The sequence below is a fragment of the Artibeus jamaicensis genome, unplaced genomic scaffold (assembly GCF_021234435.1).
Source record: "Artibeus jamaicensis isolate MK-2021 breed Jamaican fruit bat unplaced genomic scaffold, CSHL_Jam_final contig_1284, whole genome shotgun sequence".
NCBI classification, from domain to species: Eukaryota; Metazoa; Chordata; class Mammalia; order Chiroptera; family Phyllostomidae; genus Artibeus; species Artibeus jamaicensis.
In genome coordinates, this window is record NW_026521249.1 from 3675592 (window position 1) to 3695512 (window position 19921).

At 40.9% G+C, this 19921-nt stretch overlaps 1 protein-coding gene across 2 annotated transcripts in view; it reads right to left on the reverse strand.

Annotated features, from left to right (window-relative positions):
- The window catches only part of DARS1 (aspartyl-tRNA synthetase 1), a 59060-nt gene extending 55290 nt beyond the window's left edge, over window positions 1-3770 (reverse strand). Inside the window, exons 1-2 of one of the 2 annotated variants that reach the window (XM_053666970.1) lie at window positions 3563-3770; window positions 1896-1953 (exon numbers count right to left, since the gene is read on the reverse strand). In XM_053666970.1, the coding sequence (XP_053522945.1) occupies window positions 1896-1953; window positions 3563-3622 (118 nt within the window). In that variant the 5' untranslated portion in view covers window positions 3623-3770. Of the gene's footprint in view, window positions 1-1895; window positions 1954-3169; window positions 3272-3562 lie in introns of those variants that run through there. The other variant, XM_053666974.1, reaches the window with a different exon arrangement.
- Window positions 3771-19921: the final 16151 nt, after the last annotated feature.

The window sequence follows — 19921 nt, forward strand, 5'->3', positions numbered from 1 at the left end:
AAATCATTTTATTTTTAAATATGCAATTTGAATATTAAAAATTTTAATTATTAATTAAAAGCATAGTAGTAGACGGGACATCACATCAAGAGTAATGAAAGATCTCTTTGTCAAGGGTTTTGTTGCCTAGGTAACAAAATCTGTCAATATCTCATGTAATAAAACATATTTACAACAATACTTTTAGTGGTGATATTATAATGAAATCAAGAGATATTTATTTACCTACTTTGTCTAAATGTACTTGTAATTTGTGTCTTGAGATGTAGCTTAGACAGAATTGGATTTACAGGAGAATACAATGGTTCTCACTGCCAAAAGCAGTAAATGAATGAGGAATTTTCAAGTCATTGGGCATCACAAAAGAATTTCTACAAAATACTGCCTATGGACCTTACAAGATAAACCAACTTCCAAGTCTGCTGTGTAAACTCAGGCAAAACAAAGTGTGAAACAAAAAAGACAGAAAAAACAGCATAAAAATTTAAACGTCAGATTTGGAAATGCCAAAATTGAAAACGCCAAAGACATACCAACTTGGCAATAAAAACTCACAATCAAATGAATCATGGTAACACAAATTTGAGCAGACTTATAAATAAACGTCATGATTAGGGTAATTTTAATGTTACTTTGAAAAAGACAGAGTAATGGCTCTTCTTTCTTGTGGTATTCCAACCAATTACCATTGGGGTTCTCAACCTTGAACATATCTACACACACATGAGGCAAAGATCACACTCCCACCAGTATGACCAGCTTAGGCAATGAGTAGTGGCAGTAGGGTTTCAGTTTGAACAACTACCACCTCCTCCATGCTTTTTAAGTCACTGGCATTTGAATAAAGAAATTTGGAGAAACTGAAACAAATAGGGAAAAAAATTTTGCCTGAACAAAGTACTAGGATTTTAGCAGAGGTAAAACCAAAAGCAGAATTTTACTGTATGTTACTGTAATGAATGGGGTTACACACAGTTTTCTTCTGGTGGGGAGAGTTTGTAAGTGGAAGACAGCTGTCTGCATTTGCCAGCCAAATGGGAACAGTAATTATGACAAGGGGTGGTTGAGGCTCAGAAACTCTAGTGAGCTTCTGTGTGTTACAGCTCAAGGAAGGCCAGTTCAGGAAGAGAGTTAAGCTAAAAATTTCAAATGACCCTGCTTGCTTGCCCTGGCGGAAGAATGTCATCTCCAAACTATATTGCTTCTGTCCCATTTTATACTAGATTATCTTACTACACCATCGTTATCTTTCAAAAATGGTTTATTTTTTAGCAAATTATTTTGGTCTTTTACTGCACACTTTCCCATAAAGTTGGGAAGAAGAGTGATTTTGTGATCAGGCAATAAACTAAATTCAAAATAACAACAAAATTGACCTGGAGATACGTTATTTCCAAAGCGTTAAATTCATATGCAAGTCCCTAAGTTAGAAGTACTTAAGTACTTCAAAGGGCAAGAACTTAAAAGTCTGCAAATGTCTACAAAAGAAAACCTACAGGTCTAAAAGAAACTATTAACATGCCAAGTCAATTCCAAAGAAATCTAGTAAATTCAAGGGGAAAATAAAGAAGGTAGCTTCATAGAGCATGTAAAAAAGGTTGCATATGATGAAGACAGCTATTATTTACCATTCTCATCTCCTAAGCCAGAGTTAAACCTTAAATATTTTACCCAATCACTTAGGAATATCTTTTTAATATAATTTAACATTTCAATATACTCACTTAACATTGTTTCTTCCCTTTCTGATATTTATACAAGGTATATGATATCTGCTTAAGTTATCACTGTGATTTAAGTTTTTCAGTTATACCAATCTTAACTAAAACTTCAACAAGAGATTTCCTAGAAGGAAACTAGAAGGAAAAAAAGCTTTATTACCACATACTACTAACCTGATTTTTCTTGTGACTGTATCATTGAAGATACTCCATATCTTTCTTTAGCATAATCCTATAAAAAATGTTTTTGCATTATGACTTTTTATTTAAAAATTAATCCCATAGTAAACACATAAATACAAATAACAATGTGAAATTAAATTTGTTTTAACTTTCAAGATCATTTTATTAGTTCAGAGAGTCGTAGTTTTAAAGGATGGAAATCTGTTATATTATTTACATATGTACTCTACAGAAAAAGAATAAGCACCCAGTTTCTGGTTAGTTTGTTTTGAAGACCACTACTCTTGGATGAATATACCATACATAACAACACTCAGATAAAATTTACCCATGTACAACACATCTTAACTATCCTCTTCAAAATAAGAACTACTTCAAACAGGGATATAAACTGCCTCTGTGAAGGGAGTAGGATGAAGCATCACAGTTTTATTAACTTCCTATTACACTAGGAGATGTTCAAAGAGAACCAACATTTTTTGGTGTAAACTTTCTGAGCATCAGAGGTTCACATTTTTAGAAATCAGAGATGCTGGATATAAGCTAAAACTTTCCTTTTGGAAAACACTAATATCCACCACCTTCCTGTCTCTAAAATTCAGTTTCAGCATACTATGTTGCAAGTGACAGTGACAGTATCAAATTTCTTATCTGTTGGAATCCTCTCCTTTACATCTGAGATACTGTTTTTTTTTTTTTTTACTTACATAAAAATAAACCAAGAGACATGTTGAGATGCTTACTGCATTTTTTTTGGGGGGGGGGGAGGACAACTAATAACATAAAAAAATACACCTTAAAGACAAAGATAACCCCAGCCTTAGTAGATATGGTCACACAATATAGCATTAGGGCAGTGTAAATAGATTACTGTTAATCTTAAAGTAAGTTATTCCATCTAATATTCTTAAAATGACCTATTCCTTGCGTAGTTTATCACAAATCCATAATTCCACAAGGGAAAAATTAGGAGCCAGGGCGTAATTAAAGGCTCAGTTTTAATACAACACACTGTATGATGGTATCAAACTTTCATTTCTGAAAAGCACTGCAGACCCCTGGTTGTAATTAATTACCCACATAATCTTGGGTCACTTCATCTCAAATGCATTCTCTGCAAACTTCCTACCTCACTGAGACACTTAGAGGGAGAAGGAAAATAAAAATGACAAGTGTTCTTTAAATCCGACACGGAAAACTGTCATTAAACCGTTCTACGAAGTACTGTCATTACTTGCAAAAACATTAGAGTAAAAATGGATTACTAGTGGACATCAAGATTTTCCAAGGTGGTGGTGGTGGCGGCGGCGGTGGATTACGCGAAGGACGTGCCTAACTCTGGAAGGTTTCAGTGTTACCCCGCCGCTCCTACTTCCGGGGCAGGGGGTGCTGCAAGTCCATCCCACCCACGGCACGCTTCCAGTGAGCCAGGCCTGTAAGAAATGCGATCTGGAGAGGGTCTGGCCACGCTGCTCTGGCCAGGGCAAGGGCCCCGGGGTCCCAGTGAGGGCTCTCGGCGTCCGGACCCCAGGCTCGCGGCCCGCAGGCAAGATGTCGACATGGACCCCGAGGGCAGGGCCCGCTCACCCTACTGCCTCCCTCAGCGCAATCCAGCCCAGGGGTCTGTCCTCCCAGGCCCGAGGAAGGCGGAAACCCACTTCCGCCGCGTCCATGACCTCCCGCGGCTTCTCCAGAGTCTTGTGGCTGGCGCTGGGCATCGGGACAACTGGACAGGGCAGCAATCACCACCCTCCCTCGCAGGATTCCGTAGGGTAGGCCAAAGGGGATTCTCCCTTCCGCACAGCCCCCACCCTCCCAGCACTCTAGTCACAGCACACAGGTTCCGATTCCGCGTGGATGACCGGCTCCGGAAATATCGCGAGAAGCACGACTCTCTCGAGATCCCAGAGTGCTGTAAGGGGCGCGGCCTCGTGCCCCCACGGCCTCTTCTTGCCCCGCCCCTACGGGTGTTTAGCTGGAGTTGCAGGAAAATCCTGGGAATTGGCTGTAGTCTCGCGGGATGGGCTCTGAGGGCGGGGCCCCGGGGTGCCAGCTGGAGTGCAGTGGTGCTGTTCAGCCCAATGTTAGATGCAACTTCGGGTCCGTTTTCTTTTCAGCCTTCTGTACCTCTCCTGGCTCCACCCTCAGACTGTGCAGTAAATTCAGCCCTCTTCTTTCCTTGTACTTCCTCACCTTCAACTCGACGCAGAGGCAGTGTAGCTGTCTAGAGTCAAGCTCCCTGCTACTTTGTGTATTGGGGTGCAGGACTATAGGTAGTTGGCTTGCTAAAGTAAGGATAGGGTGCCGGTCACACGTGGTAAGTGAATTGTAAATACAGTTCCCAACACACACAAAAAGGCACTGATTGCTTAGATCTGTTGCATTGCATAGTGTTGGCTGTCCAGTGGATCAATCTCCCTGAATTAGGCTTAAGAGAATAGTCATTCATAAGACTTATATTGCAATTTAAAGTACAGTAACTCGGGGGACTGGTTAAATACTGTCTCCCCTGCTAGACTTTTTTGCACTCCGTTCAGTTTTAACTGTTAGTAGTGTTTTAGCTTGGCACAAAGTAGCACAGTTAATACTTGTTAAGGAGTGCAGAGAGATCCCGGTGTGAATGAAAGGGCTTTGGAGGCAACCTTATTCATTTCTTGGGATACAATAGTGAAAAGACAGACATAGTGCCTGACCTTAGTAGCCTAACTGATTGCAGGTGTGAAGTAGAGGTACCGTGTGCTAGGAAAGTTTCTTTGAGGCTATTCACCTCAGTCTTCCCTGAGGAAGTGACACTTAAGCTAAAACCTAAAGTAGTAGTAGGGGTCAGCCCCTACTACTTCAGGTGAAGAGGGGCCAAAAGAATATTTTGTTTGGGAGGTTGGGAGAAAAAAGTTCATTGCTCAGTTTTGGATGTGGTGCATATGAGATGATTTTGAGACATCAAAGAAGAGATATCTGGGCCAGCGACCGGCCTTGTGAGGTCTGGAGAGTAGAAGAAAGGTCTGGGTTACAGGTAAAGATGGGTAAGACACCAACAGTAAGTGGTAATTGAAGCCATGGGTTAGGAAAGAGAATGTTCAAGAAGAGAGTGTTAACTTTGTCAATAGCTGCCTAGATCTCAAGATAATAACTGAAAAATATTTATTGGACTTAGCAACATAGGTCATTGGTGTTCTTAATAAATACTATTTATGGTAAAGTGGTAGGTCAGAATGGGCTGAGAAATGAATGAGAGGGAAGAAATGAAAGTAAAAGTGATTAAAGCAAACCTTTATATCATGCTTACAGTATGCCAAGCACAGTTGTCAGTGTTTTACATATATTAACTCATTTAATTCTTACATCAGATTATCAGAGAGATATAATCTTTTTACATGTGGGGAAATTGAGGCATAGAGAGATGAAGTAGTTGGCCATGGTCTCGGACTCATTAAATGATGTGTTTCAGTTTGGGTGGTGTGGTACCAGAATCATATTCTTAACCACTATACTTCACTGCCTCTCTTGCCTTTACATGTGAGGGGAAAGAAAAAGATAGGTGGTAGCTAATGGGGATTAAGTTAGGTGAAATTTTTTTTAAGAGAGAGAGAAACTTGAATGCATTTAAATTAATATGAAGGGTTCATGAAAAAAAGAAGATGAATATGCAGGACAGAGAAGGATTGAGAGATGGTGTAAGATTTTTTAAATGAGAGAGTATTCAAAGCATAGGAGTGAAGACCATTCTGTCACAACTGGAGGAGAGTAGGCTAGGATAATTATAGATGTTTGGTTTCAGGAAAAATGAGAATTTCTATTTGATGATTTTTGTTTTCTGTAGGAAGAGGCTAGGTCTTGAATGGTGGGGTTGAGGGTTAGAGGGCAGTATCAAAAAGAAGTTAGGGAGTTTGAGGAAAATAGGAAAGATTAAAGTAATCCTGAAGGTTGCTTGGTGTGTGATAATTATTTCTGGGCACTGTAAAGATGCACTTGGTAAGGGAACACGAGTTGGTCATGGAAGTGAGACTCCTGTGGTGGCCCATGGCTTGTCTGGTGCATTCACAGAGAGGCAAATAGTCTCTTCACTCATCGTGGGGGTTTTGGTGCTGATGCTGCTCAGCAGAAGGGAACCCGGAAGAGATCTGCCTGAGAAGCCATACAAATGCCATGAACACCACAGGTAAAGGAAAAGGAAGTTTTCATCTGTAATTTTTTGAAAGTCAGATCATTTCCCTGGCCAGACAAGTCACATGGTCATTCCTGAGTTCAACAGGGTAGGGTTATTTACTCATTCCTTCAGGAGCAGCACTGAATGTTTCTGATCAATAAACCATTCTGTCACACTTATGAGAGTTTAACATAAACAGGGTCTGTGAAGCTGCTTTTCCTTGGGATTTTTTAAAAGCTTATATTCCCTCAATGACATGTAATCCTATTTATGAACTGATGGTCAGAAATCTTTGCTGGGGGTAGGGATCTTATCTTTCCATTGCCCACAAGGTCTTTACCTGTACTTTTTAATGACTTTAATTGATTTGATAGGTTATTCTTATTTAGAACATAGCTTTGGGGAAAGACTAAATATATACTTCTGCTCTGGCCCTCTTTCCTGACAGTGATGAAAAAGAAGAACTTGCCTGAGCAGTGGCCACATGTTATATGCCTGAGGTCTTATGAATCTGCTCTAGAAAACCTGCCACAGCTGCAAGTGAGGCTACAACTTCATTGAACTTGCAATAGTCTATTGTCAGTCTCCTGAATCTGTCAGTTTTTGTGGGAGCCAGACTGGTGAAAAGAACAGATATGATGGGGACTATCAATTACCAGGTCTTGAAGGGCTGCACTGATCTCTGTCATTCCCCCTGGAGATGTGACATTGTTTATGATTTACTACCCTAGCTGGGGACTGGGGAAGAATTCAGAGGTTTCCTTTTAAGCTTTCTGCAATGTGATAGCCTTATCCCACAGGCCAAGGAACCATAAGCAAACAGCTCTAGCCGTGTCTTCCAACCACCTTGTATGTATCCAAATAAGCCATGTAGGCAAGAGCTGGCTTGAACGACAGCTCTTGCTGTCTTGAAAAAATGCCTTATGATCCTCCTGAAACAGAAGGGGACAAAGAGCCATCTCCCACTTGCTTCCCTGTCTCCCCTAGGCGAAGGTCTGATGAGGTGTGGGACTTGTGCCACTCCCTTCCCGCCTGTGGAGGAGGTACACCGTGTGAAACTGCGCAGCTAGAGTCCAGAAGTGGCTCCTCAGCAGCAGCGTATCTCCTAACTCACACTGTAGTCGTAGGATCCCTTCTGTTCTAGTGTCATCCTTTTTGGTGTGTAGAACAAGGATCACTTGGGAGTAGGCACCTCTGGCTTATTCTTTTCACTGTTTAAATAAGTAACAGAGTGTCTAGCTAAAAGTGGCTTTTTGTATGTTTACTGATTGAATCAACCAGAGCTTGACCATGGCCTCACTGTCTTGTATGTTCCTGTCTTGACAGGAACCAACATAGGGTTCTGCCAACTAACTATCGAATGTGTCTATTCCAAACTATACATTTTGGGACCAGGAAAGTGACGAGGGGTAGGCCCCCTAGGGACCAGTTTTAGGTGTTGCTGTTAAGAGGTTTGAAACACCATTGTGATTCCTAATCCTTTGCACAGTAGCTTCTCCTTGCCCACAATTTCACTTTCTGTATTTTAGTTACTGATAGTCAACTGTGATCTGAAAATTTTTAATGGAAAATTCCAGGAATAAACAATTTATAAGTTTAAAATCATGTACCATTCTAAGTAGTGTGATGAAATCTCACAGCATACTGACCAGGACTTGATTCATCCCTTTGTCCAGGTCTCCACACTGTATTCACCCCCAGCTCTCGTGGTGTTGAGGTATGCAGTGCTTGTGGCCAGGTCACCCTTATTATACTTAATAGCCCTAATGCAAAAAGTAGTGATGCTGGAAATTTGGCTATGCCAAAGAGAAGGTGTGAAGTGCTTCCTGTAAGTGAAAAGGGGAAAGTTCTTGACTTGGAAAGAAAAAAATCTTATGCTGAGGTTGCTAAGATCTAGGGAAATAAGGAATCTTCTGTTCCTGAAATTGTGAAGAATGAAAAAAATTTCTGCTAGTTTTGCTGTCTTGTCTCAGACTGAAAAAATTATGTCCACAGTGCATCCCCTGAAGGTCTTGGAACGTATCTCTGGTGGATAAGAAGGGCTTTATGTGGTTCTTTTTCCCCTGGCAAAAAACAGTTTCGCAGTATATCTACTGAGTAAGTTACCACTGGTGCTTCTGTTTGTTCCTACTGCCCTGAAATTTCACAGTGTTGACCATCTGTGGGTCTAAATTCACCAGGGTGCTGGAGAGGGGCCTGTCCATTTGGAAACTCACATTGCTTAGCTTTGGGACATTTTCCTAAAACTTTTCTTTGATGATTTTCTCCCTTTCATTTTCTCTTCTCTTTTGTGAATTCTTATTATTCAAACATTGACATTTCTGAGCTGGTCTTCTAATTTCTTCCCATTTATCTCCATTTTCCATCTCTTTGCCTTTGGCACTGCTTTTGGAAGATTTCTTCAACTTTACCTTCTAATCTTTCCATTGGGATTTTTTTCCCTTTCTGCCATCATGTTTATAATTTCCCAAAGCACCTTTCTGTTCTCTCAATGGTACTTTAAAAGCATAGCATTTTGATCTTTTTACGTGAATGTAATACCTTACCTTTCTGAGAATATTAATAAGGTGATTTGGAGAGGGTAATTTTTAAAGTGTTCTCTCTGCATAGCTCATTTCTTACAAGTTGCTTTGTTGTTTGTTTTGGGGCTCTATCTTCCATGTTAGAGACTCACCTTCAGCTGTCTGATGAATTTTCGTCTATTTTTATTTTCTGTGTATTGTGATGTTTTTGGTGATTCCTCAGTTGTCTGCGTGTGTTAAAAGTGGACACTAGAAAGCTAATTAGAAACTCTGAGCTCTTGAATGGGATTCGTTAGTTTTGAGTTTTACTGTACAACGATCTTGTTGGGCCCTTTCATGGTCAACCCCAGGTGTGGGTGTCTGTAGTTCTTTCCCCCATGGCTGGTCGGATTGTTAGGAAAAACTCTCCTAATCTCCTGCCTGAAGAGTGAAGGTCTGCCAGTATTCTGGGAATGTGCAGCATTCAACACCCATTTGGTCACTGAGTCCCTCTAAAGTCCAAGGACCTACCCTTTTGGCCTACCCAGAAAAATACATCCTGTCAGGGTGGGAGAAGACTCTTGCCAAAAGAGGGGAACAGGAGGGCTATAGGGATCAAACTTCCCATGTAGCTCCCCCCAAATATTTGTTGTAATTCCCACTTCCTACCTGCATTTCCAGGGGTACTTGGTGCTGCTTGTCATGAGTCTTTTGAGATTTCTGTGGTATAAATTAGGTTGATTCTCAGCTTTCCTGACTGCTACCTTAAGATTCAGCTTTTCATATCTGCAAAGTTGGTCTGGTCTGTCTGTCTGCTCTCCAGCTTTGGGTGTGGTGTCCTTTTTATTTTTCCATCCTCTTGATTGTAGTTTTTGTAGAACTTGGGGCAGGGGCAAAACTGGATTTGCCATCTTAGCCCGGAAGTCACTTTTCATGTTTTATTTTATAATGTCAGCATATACAAGGTTTTTAGCAGGTGACCTGTAGTTACCATGATGAACACTAATGCTCATTTATTCTTTCAACAAATATTTACTGAATGGGGAACAAAGTAGATAATGATCCTGGCTCTAATGGATCTTACTTTTCAGAGGGGGAAGGCAGACAATAAATAATAGACATAATAAGTAAATTGTGTAGCATGTTAGAAAGTGGTAGTAAGATAGGAAGAAAAAGTAGAGCAAGGTGTAGGGGGATGCACAGTGCTAGAGGCTCAGGAGGACTGCAGTATTACAAATGTGGTCAGGGTAGGCCTGCCAGAGAGAGTGACATTTGAAAGTTTGAAGGCAGTGAAAGATGCGACCACGTGCCTATCTGGGGGAAGAGCATTTCAGGTAGGGGAACAGCCAGTGCAAAGGCTGTAAGGCGGGAGGAACAAGGCCAACGTTCTGTGAAATAGAGTAACGTCTTCCAATCTGAAGTGCATGCTTAAGTGACTCCAGTTTTTTTTTAAATTGTGACTTTTAAAAACTCCACATAATACATTCTCACTGGGGAGGGAAGAGGGACTGAGGATTGAGTTAATCACCAACGGCCAATGATTTAAGCAATCATGCCTACCTAATAGAACCTCCTCCATAAAAACCCTAAATGAAAGAGTCTGGACAGCTTCTGGGTTGGTGAACACATCCATGTGCCAAGGGGTGGAGTACCCCAAACTCCAGAGAGACAGAGCTCCTATGCTCAGGATCCTTCTGGACCTCGATGTCCAGTTGTATCCTTTGTAATATCCTTTATGATAAAATAGTTATATTAAGTAAAATGCTTTCCTGCATTCTATGAGCTGTTATAGCAAATATCAAAACTGAGGAGTGGGTCATAGGAACCCCTGGTTTGTAGCCAAGTCAGACAGAAGTGTAGGTAACCTGGGAACCTGCAACTTTCAACTGGCATCTGGCAGGTGGGACTGGTCTTCGGGACTGAGCCCTTCACTTGTGGGGGCTGTGCTCACTCAAGGTAGTTAGTGTCAGAATTATTTTCAATTTCTGAACATCAGGTTGGTGTCTACAGGGAACTGGAGAATTGCTTGGTGTGAAAAACCCATATATTTGGCATTCTAAGTGATGTGAGTAGAAATAGGTAGTAGCAGTAATAGCTCAGCCACTAGTGTCTCCTATACCAGCTACGTGAATTGAAGAAAGTTGTTTAACACCTCTGATTCTTGTTTTTCTTGAGAAAGTGAATATAATGCTATTTTTCTCATATGAGGATAAAAATCAGATAATAATTGAAATGAGTAACTGTATATATGATTGCTAGTTGGGTAGTCCTGAAATCGTGTGCCTGGATGAACAGTGTCAACATTAGTGTCACTGGAGTGTGGGCTGAATTGTGTCTCTGTCCTCACCCAATTCATCCCCCATTGGAGATGGGGGTCTTTAAAGAGGTAATTAATTTAAAATGAGGTCAGCTGTGTGGGCTCTAATCCAACTTGACTCGTGTCCTTATAGGAAGAGGAGATTAGGACACAAACACATCCAGAAGGATGACTGTGAGACACAGGGAACAGACATTTGCAAGCCAAGGACAGGCCTCAAAAGAAACCCACCCTGCCTACACCTTGACCTCAGAATTTAAGCCTCCAGAACTTTAAGAAAGTAAGTTTCTGTTTTTTAAGCCACACAGTCTGTGGTATGGCACCCTAGCAAGTAATATACCTGGGAACTGGTTAGAAATGTAAAGTCTCTGGCCGCATCCCAGATCCGTTGAGTCAAAAACTCTTGAGGTGGAGCTCAGCACTCTTGTGTTTTCTTTTTCTAGTTATTTATTTATTATTATTTTTCCATGATCATTTTTCCTGCTTATACCCCCTTGCTGTTTCTGGATTTATTGATGGCCTTTTGGATGAGTGTGAGGTGATGTTTCATTATAGTTTTAATTTGCATCTCCCTAATGATTGGTGACACTGAGCATCTTTTCATATGTCTATTGGCCATCTGTATGTCCTCTTTGGAGAAGTGTCCATTCAGGTCCTTCACCTATTTTTAACTGGATTCTTTTTTTTTTTTTTGGTGTTTGAATTCTTTATAAATTTTGGGTATTAATTCTTTATCAGATATATTTATCATTGGCAAATATTTTTCTCATTCAGTAGGTTATCTTTTTGTTTTATTGACAATTTCCTTTGCTGTGCAAAAACTCTTTAGTTTGATGTTGACCCTTTGGTTTATTTTTTATTTTGTTTCCTTTGCCCAAGGAAGCACCCTGTTTTAAAAGCCCTATAGATGATTCTGGAGCACATTCAGTTTGAGAAGGGCTGGCCTAGTTGTTAAGGATGTAGGAGCCTGATTAGCCTGAGTTCTTGTCCCAGCTCCATCATTTGCTAGCTGTACAGTTTTAGCTACTTTCTAAAACCTCTGTTTCAATCTCCTCATCTGTAAAGTGGGGATAATCCTAGTCCTTATCTTTTGGGTTGCTATGGTGACAAATGAATCCATCTAGATAGAATTTAGAATAGTGCTTGGTGCATAGTGAATACTCAGCAAGTGAACTATTATTATGGTGCATAACATGTAAATTTTGAATCTGAATCTGATTTTAAATGGTTGGGTTTGGAAAAAGAGATAGTAGCCACATTTATTGGAATTACTTGTAAGGTAAGGAGGACCTGGGGACTCACTTGAGTAAAGTTGACTACTCCAACCCCTAGTTTGGCTTCTTGAAACCCCTTTTTTCTCTCAGCTTCCTGGTTAATGATTGTGATGTGGAAAATGTAGCCAGTGCCAAGTTCTTTGGAGCTTATGCAAATAATACATAGCACACATTGTTATGTTGCTCTTCGTCTTCTATGAAGGCCCATTGTCATCAACTTTATATCCTGTTCCCATGAGAACTTTACCTTTTCTCCTCTTTGCATTCTGTTTTTGATGGATTGTCTTGTTTCTTACTTAGACAACTTATTCTTTCTCTGCTGGCTCATTTAAAACCACCTTCAATTAAAAAAAAAAAAAAAAAGACTTTCGCCCTGGCTGGCTACCTCAGTTGGTTAGAGCAAGTTTGTGGGTTCAATCCCCAATTAGTGTACATACAAGCAACAACAAATGAATGCATAAATGAGTGGAACAAGAAGAGCAATGTTTATTTCTGTTTCTTAAACAAAAAGGAGTTTTGTACTGAAGTATCTAGATACTTATTTCCCTTGTTTTTCATTTGCTTTCAGTCTGGGGCATTTCCAAATGCTTTGTAGTGTGCAGCTGCCACTTGGTAGTAATGATATTTTCATGGGTTGAGTTGCATTTCAAGCATTGTTTATATTTGATTGTCTTCAGTATTTTATATGAGTTGTAAACACACTGGGTAGAAACAACTCAATAAATGACAAACGGTAAAATGAATAATGAAAAGTTACAGTCTCATAAAAGGAGAATGAGTGGGGCCCTCTCCCAAATAACGTCAGCTGGGGAGATCAGCATGTTATGAAAATGCTGGCTAGCTGCTGCTTTGCCTTAAAATGTCCTTCCAGTCACAAACCGGGTTTTGTAATCTTCCCCTGCTGTATACAATTGACTTTCCCTTCTAATTACCTTCTTAATAACTTGAGGAAACGTGATCTAGGCCCCAAATCTTGGTGTGATTTCTTATTGCTTTCTCTTTTCCCCAACATTGAAAAATCTACCAAAATCTTTTTGCTATTTCCTTTTTAAAACATTATCCATCTCTAACTTATTTCAAAGACCAGACTTTCTACAACTGTGGAGAACTGGAGGGTTCAGGATAGATAATAATTCATTTGGTTATATTATATCCTATTTTGTAATTTCATATGTGACTGTAGCCATATCCAGAAATTCCACACAGGACTTTAAAGCCCCTTCCCCCAATAAATTGAAATGTAAACTACAAAGCAATTGTATGTCACACTTTTAGAAGAATTGTACATAATCCGGGAGGTTGGGAAAAATCAAAATCTCAGTGTGATTACAGAACTACTCTTATGGGCCTCTTGTCTGACTTCTTGTTCATTATTTGGCTGCTACTTTCTTATTTTCTGCTTTGTTTACTTTGTTCACCTTAGTTTTTCACTATAACCTCCCCATTGTTACTATTTAGGGAGTATGTGAGTCATCCATCTACCTTTCCTTTTAATTTAAAAAATCTTTAAAAATATATTTTATTGATTATGCTATTACAGTTGTCCCATCCCCCCTTATTACCCTCCACCCTGCACATCCCTCCCACCTGCATCCACCCCGCCTTAGTTCATGTCCATGGGTCATACATATAGGTTCTTTGGCTTCTACATTTCCTATACTATTCTTAACCTCCCCCTGTCTACTTGCTGCCTACCATTAATGCTTCTTATTCCCTGTACCTTTTCCCCCACTCCCCCTTCCCCACTGATAACCCTTCACATGATCTCCATTTCTGTGATTCTGTTCCTGTTCTAGTTGTTTGCTTAGTTTGTTTTTGTTTTCTTTTTAGGTTTGGTTATTGTTAATTGTGAGTTTGTTGTTATTTTACTGTTCATAATTTTTAACTTATTTTTCTTAGGCAAGTCCCTTTAATGTTTCATATAATAAGGGCTTGGTGATGATGAACTCCTCATTTTTTTGAATTCTTGTTTCTTCATTCTGATCTGGTTGAATGTTTATTTCTTCCTTCTGGTCCAAACCATTGATTTTGAGTCCCGGTTTCCTTCCCTTCACTGTGGGTTTCCTTCCCTTCACTGTGGGTTCCCTTCCCTACACTGTGGGTTCCCTGTACATTTTCTCTTATTTCACTTTTCATAGCCTTTACCTTTTCCTCTATTTTGCAGCCATACTCAACCAGTTCTGTGAGCATCTTGATTACCAGTGTTTTGAACTGTGCATCTGATATGTTGGCTATCTCTTTGTTGTTTAGTTGTATTTTTTCTGGAGCTTTGATCTGTTCTTTCATTTGGGCCATACTTTTTTGTCTTGGGGGCCTGTTACATTGTAAGGGGCGGAGCCTTAGGTGTTCGCTAGGGCGGGGCAACACAAGGTGGCTGCAGTTTGGTGCTGCATGTGGGGGAGGGGTTCCAAGAGGGAACAATGGCACTTTCTCCACTCTCTGCCAGATTTCAGTCCCTTCCGTTGCTTTCCCCAAGCTAACTGGGCCCTTCTGGTGCTGGTTCCCAGGTGGGTGGGCTTGTGTACATTCTAGGACCCTGGGGTGTCTCCAGTGAACTCTCTTCTGAGACTGGGAGTTTCTCCTGCCGCCTCAACCCCCACAGGTGTTTTCAGTCACAGATTTTGAGGTTTTATTTCCCCGTCCTGGAACCCTGGGTTGTATGGTCTGTCTTGCTCCCCTGTTGTTCCTCCCGTTTTATCCACATGCCACCTGGTCTGCCAGTCACCATCTTGAGTGGTCCATCTGCTGCCACTTTGCCTGCTCTGACTCTCCAGTTGCCACCTTGCCGCGGGTCCTCTTGTCTGGTTGCCCGTCCACCCCCCCCCCCACCGGTTGGATGGATGTTTCTTCTTTAACTCCTTGATTGTCAGACTTCCATATGGTTTGATTTTTTTGCCAGTTCTGATTGTTTTTTGTTTTTAAGTTTGTTGTTGTCTTTTTTTAGTTTGTGTGAGGAGGCACAGTGTACTACCTACACCTCCATCTTGGCTAGAAGTGGGGAAGAAAGTCTAATTCTTTAAAATTTTAATCCTCATGTGTGGATATATTTATTGATTTTAGAGGGAGATTGAAGGAGAGAGGGAGAGAGAGAGAGAGAGAGAAACATCAGTGTGAGAGAGAAATTGATCGGTTGCCTCCCTCGTGTGCCCTGGACCAGGGATTGAACCTGTGGCTGGAGCCTAGGTAGGTATGTGCTCTGATTGAGAATCAAGCCACAACGTTTTGGTGTGTGGGACAACTCTCCAACCAGTTAAGTCACCTGGCCTGGGCTCGTCTACCTTTCCTTTAAGGAAAAGTTTTTACTTTAAGAAATGCTCTTCACTGATGATAATTTTTTTTCTAACCTAATGTCCTCATCTATTCTCATTAATGTTTCTGAATGACTTTAGACCCAAAGGAACTATTTTCCATATTCCGAAGAAAAATCCTATTTGAATCACAGATAAATAAGTTATGCTATATCAAAACATGTAATTCCATTTACTTCTTCATTTTAGTAGGTAATTCTGTGATTCAGACTCAGATAGGTCTTCCTAATTGAGTTGCTCAATCAAAATTTTGGTAGGAAAATCTAGTTCCTCACTATCCCCTGATCTGTGGCAGATCAAGTTTCTAAAGATGGCAGCAGCAACATCTCCCGCCCTATATTTCCTTTGCAGTGTGACTGTGCCCCTCTGTCATCCAGAAATAGAGCAGTTTTTTCCCACTGCCTTTGAATCTAGACTGGCCAGTAACCTACAGATGCTCGGGTTTCACATCTGTGGATTCAGCCAACTGTGGGTCAAAAAATATTTGAAAAAAAAAAGTTACATTGTTGTTGATGTATATATACTATGTAGATAGGCTGACTGTAGTTGTGCCTGTACTGAACATGTACAAGCTTTTTTCTTGTTATTGTGCCCTAAACAATCACTATTCACATAGCATTTACATTGTTTTGGCGTTGTAAGTAATACAGAGATTACTTAAAGTACATGGGAGGATGTGCAGGATTATATAGGTTATATACAAATGTTATGCCGTTTTTTTTTAAGGGACTTGAGCATCCACAGAGGTCCTGGAGCCCATGTATTTTGCAGGATGCAGCAGAACTGGGGCTGTGCAACTTCCAAGGCGGGGCCTTAAGAAATCAGCATCTTCTGCCTTCATGTCTTGGAAAGTTTTTTCTTGGAATCAGCTGCCATGCTGTGAGACCCAGGAAGCATTGTGAAGAGGTCTCATGGAGGAAAACCTAAGCCGTGGGCCAAAAACTCCAGCTAAGCTCCCAGCTAGGATGTGAGTGAGGCCTTTTTTGGATGTTGAAGCCAACTCAGGACACTAGCCAACTGGGGGACTAGTCTATGGACTAGAACTGCCTGCTCAATCCATAGAAACAAGAGAAATAATAAATAGCTGCTGTTTTATGCCTCTGCATTTTGAGATAGTTTGTAATGCAGCTATACCTAACTGGACCACTGGGGCTCTACTCGTCTTGTTTTTGAGGCCTTGCACGAGTTCACCTGCTTTCCTCACCACCCTCAGACCTCTGCAAGGAAATGCAACTTACTTTTTGGGTGTTTACAATCTCCTTTTGGCTCTGTGGGTAAATTAGTTCACTCTTCAGTGATTATGAAAATGGCTAACTGATAATCACAATACTAATGAACACTTTTTGAATGCTTGTGATATGCCAGGCACTATTTTAAGTGTAATATATTTATTAATATATTTAATCTTTTGAACAGCTTTTTGAGCTAGGTACTATGATCATACCCATTTTATACATGGGAAAGCCAGGGCACAGGGAGGTGAAGTTACTCGTACAAAGTCCAACAACAGGGGGTGGAGTCCCCATCCGAACCCTTAGGTTGTCAGATTCCAGAGCCATAGGCTTAACCACTGCTCTGTTCGGCCTCCTGTAGACAATGCCTCAAGTTCACCAGGTTAATCTGAAAGTGACTTGGGTGGGTGTAGTGTCTTTCACTTATGTTACTTGATCCTTTTACTTTAGTTAAGAAAGTTCTTTGAGATTTTCATTGCCTCATTCATTTATACTACGTTCTGGGCCTATGCTATCGCTTACATTTAGAAAAGCCTAATGTTAGAAGTCTAAATGCTTGACTGTTTCTGTGCTGACAGTTCAGGGAAGAACAGAGCATTTGCATGGCTTCCCCAGGTTCCTTATCCCCGTGCAGCCACCGCAGAGGGCAGCAGAGTGACAGGCAGGCAGCGACCAGGAGGCAGGGTGGAGAGGCAGGACTGGCAGGGAGGACCAACGAGGTGCTAGTGTGAAGCAGAGCTCTTTACACGCCTTCTGGACAGGGAGAGCCAGGTGGGAGCATAGCACAAGTCTCTCAGCACCCATCAGACTGAAGGAAGGAATGGCTGTTACTTGAGGCAGCCCAAGACATGCCACATAGACACAAAGCAGAGGGAAGTGGAAGCCTCTGTGCTCCTCATGCAATGGGATCCTTCAAACAAGCCCCTGGTGTCACTTTCCAAGTGGACTACTGCCTTCAGGTCCCTCCTTGGCAGCCGTTCTAGAGATGTCACTGTAAGAGGGCTGATTTTGCTTCAAATAGCATTAATATCTTTCTGCTTGCTCTCTGCCTGATAACTGCCTCCAGAACTCTGAGGGAAATAAAAAAACTAATTGTGAAATTCCATAGGTCTGTAATCTTGTGCTGAATTGAGAGCAAGTCCTTTGGAAACAAACAGTCCTGGGATCACAGCCCCATCTCTGCTGCTTAATTGCTGTGTGGCTTTGGGAAAGTTGCTTTCTACTCTGAGCCTCCCTGTCCTGAGCTATTGAATGGGTTAGTAATATTTACCTTGTGTGGTTGTCATGAGGAATAAATAAGTCCTATAGGCAAAGCTCTTGGCCTCAGACACACCAAACAACCACCAGCGTGCTACTATTTACATACACAAGATATACCGGACATCTATATAACCATGAATTACCATGCAGCTTTAGAATGTAAGCGGCAAAAAGTGAAGCTGGTGTTTCATGCTCTGCTACACAATGTTCAGGAAAAAGACAACTGTCACAAACTATTTTAGAAAAGTACTCTTTTAGAATCTTCCCTTTTACTTTCATTGCTTAAATGGTTTGGAACTATGTGGTATGAAATTAACTTTTATAAATTAAAAATATCTAAGACTCCATGGAATGTTCTTAATGAGACGAGTCCATTCCCTCCTGGAAATGGTTTGTAATGTTTTTTGTCTACATGTATGTACATTTTGGGAGGGAAGATGATTCATAATTATCAACAGACTCTCAAAAGAGTCCATGCTTGGACCAAACACTAAGAAATTCCAGTATAGAGATAGCCTTTTAAATCTTCTCCTGAAAGTAACGTGGAGGCCTTCCCAGACTGAAGACAGAGCAGGCAAAGCTTTGGAAAACACTAGAAATGGATCTTGTCTTTCAGGCAAGGCCCAGCCTCTTTTCCCCAGTGACAGAGTAGGAGGCTGCTATTCCCACTGGCACAGGTAATGCTGTACAGACAGAACCCCGTGGATGAAGCAGCGTTGCCTTCTCCAGTTACAGCTGACAAAGACCAAAGCCTAACCTCAGCTGTACCTTCTCTCTCTGGGATGTCACTTAAGGAAGGTTTGCTACCTGAAACTTAATTCTCAGGATGATGAATATTTAAATTATGTCCCCAGACACATACCTGAGGCAAAGCCATAAGGGCTAATGGCCGTAAGGGGTGGGGGTTGTATTCTTCATTCAGTGGGAATTAATAAATGAGGATGATATCATTCAGAATCTCAGAAGGGGCAGGTGTCCAGGAGGCCCTTCTCACTTCTTCAATAAGGCCTGACAGCCTGTGCCCTGGGCTCAGTAATCTATGCCTCCGGCACAGAATCCGCACAAAGCAAGAAAAGCCACATCAGCATTTTTGGATTTAAGGCCAGATTCTCTTATCCACAGACCCTTTCCCCCAAATTGTAAGGATGATTCAGCTAGTTTATTCTACTCTATTTTTAAAGAAAATAACGTTGCTGTATAAAGGCAATGAAAGGACATACCTGGGGGAGGGGATTTAAAGTAATTTAATGGGTGACGACTAATTTTGCAATTGTTATTATTACATTTTTTTAATTAACAGATAATTCATGAATTATGGAGTATATGATATAAGCCTTGTGGACTACATTAGGGAAACATTTTTGATCTGTGTAAATATTGTAAATTGAGATAAACAGTGGGTGCACCTGTTCCTAGTGTGTCCCAAGAATATATGAGACTCTGGCACAGGATGAACGTCTATTGGTGTCAGTGTGACAATAACCAAACAAAGCTGGCACTGGGGTCAGGAAGTCTTTGGTGGGTGGGGAGCCACCGTCTGCAGCCAGAGCCCAGCACGGCTGTGTGTTCTGAAGCCCATCAACCAGGAAAGGGAGTCTAAGGTTTCCAAAGGAGTTTTCCCCTTCACAAAGCTGTTGTAAAATAAAATACAAATCCTTCCTGAATGTTCCTAGCTTTCCTTCCTTTAGGAAGTTTTTAGTCAATGGGAAACAAAGCCTTATTCAAAGGATTAAAACCATAGTCATTCTATTGTTTACAGCTTCAATAATGTGGCTTTCCTTCCACAGACAAAATTTTCAATTTACAAATCATCTAAAAAACAGGAAATTTGCGGGAAACATGTGCTTATGATAACAAATAAGGCATCTATCATGTGGTATAGAAGTTTATGAAAAGAGGCATCTGATTTTATTTAAGATTCTTTTTTTGATGTGCTGTACTCGTAGATGCAGTCTAGGAAGATTCCTTAAAACAAAAA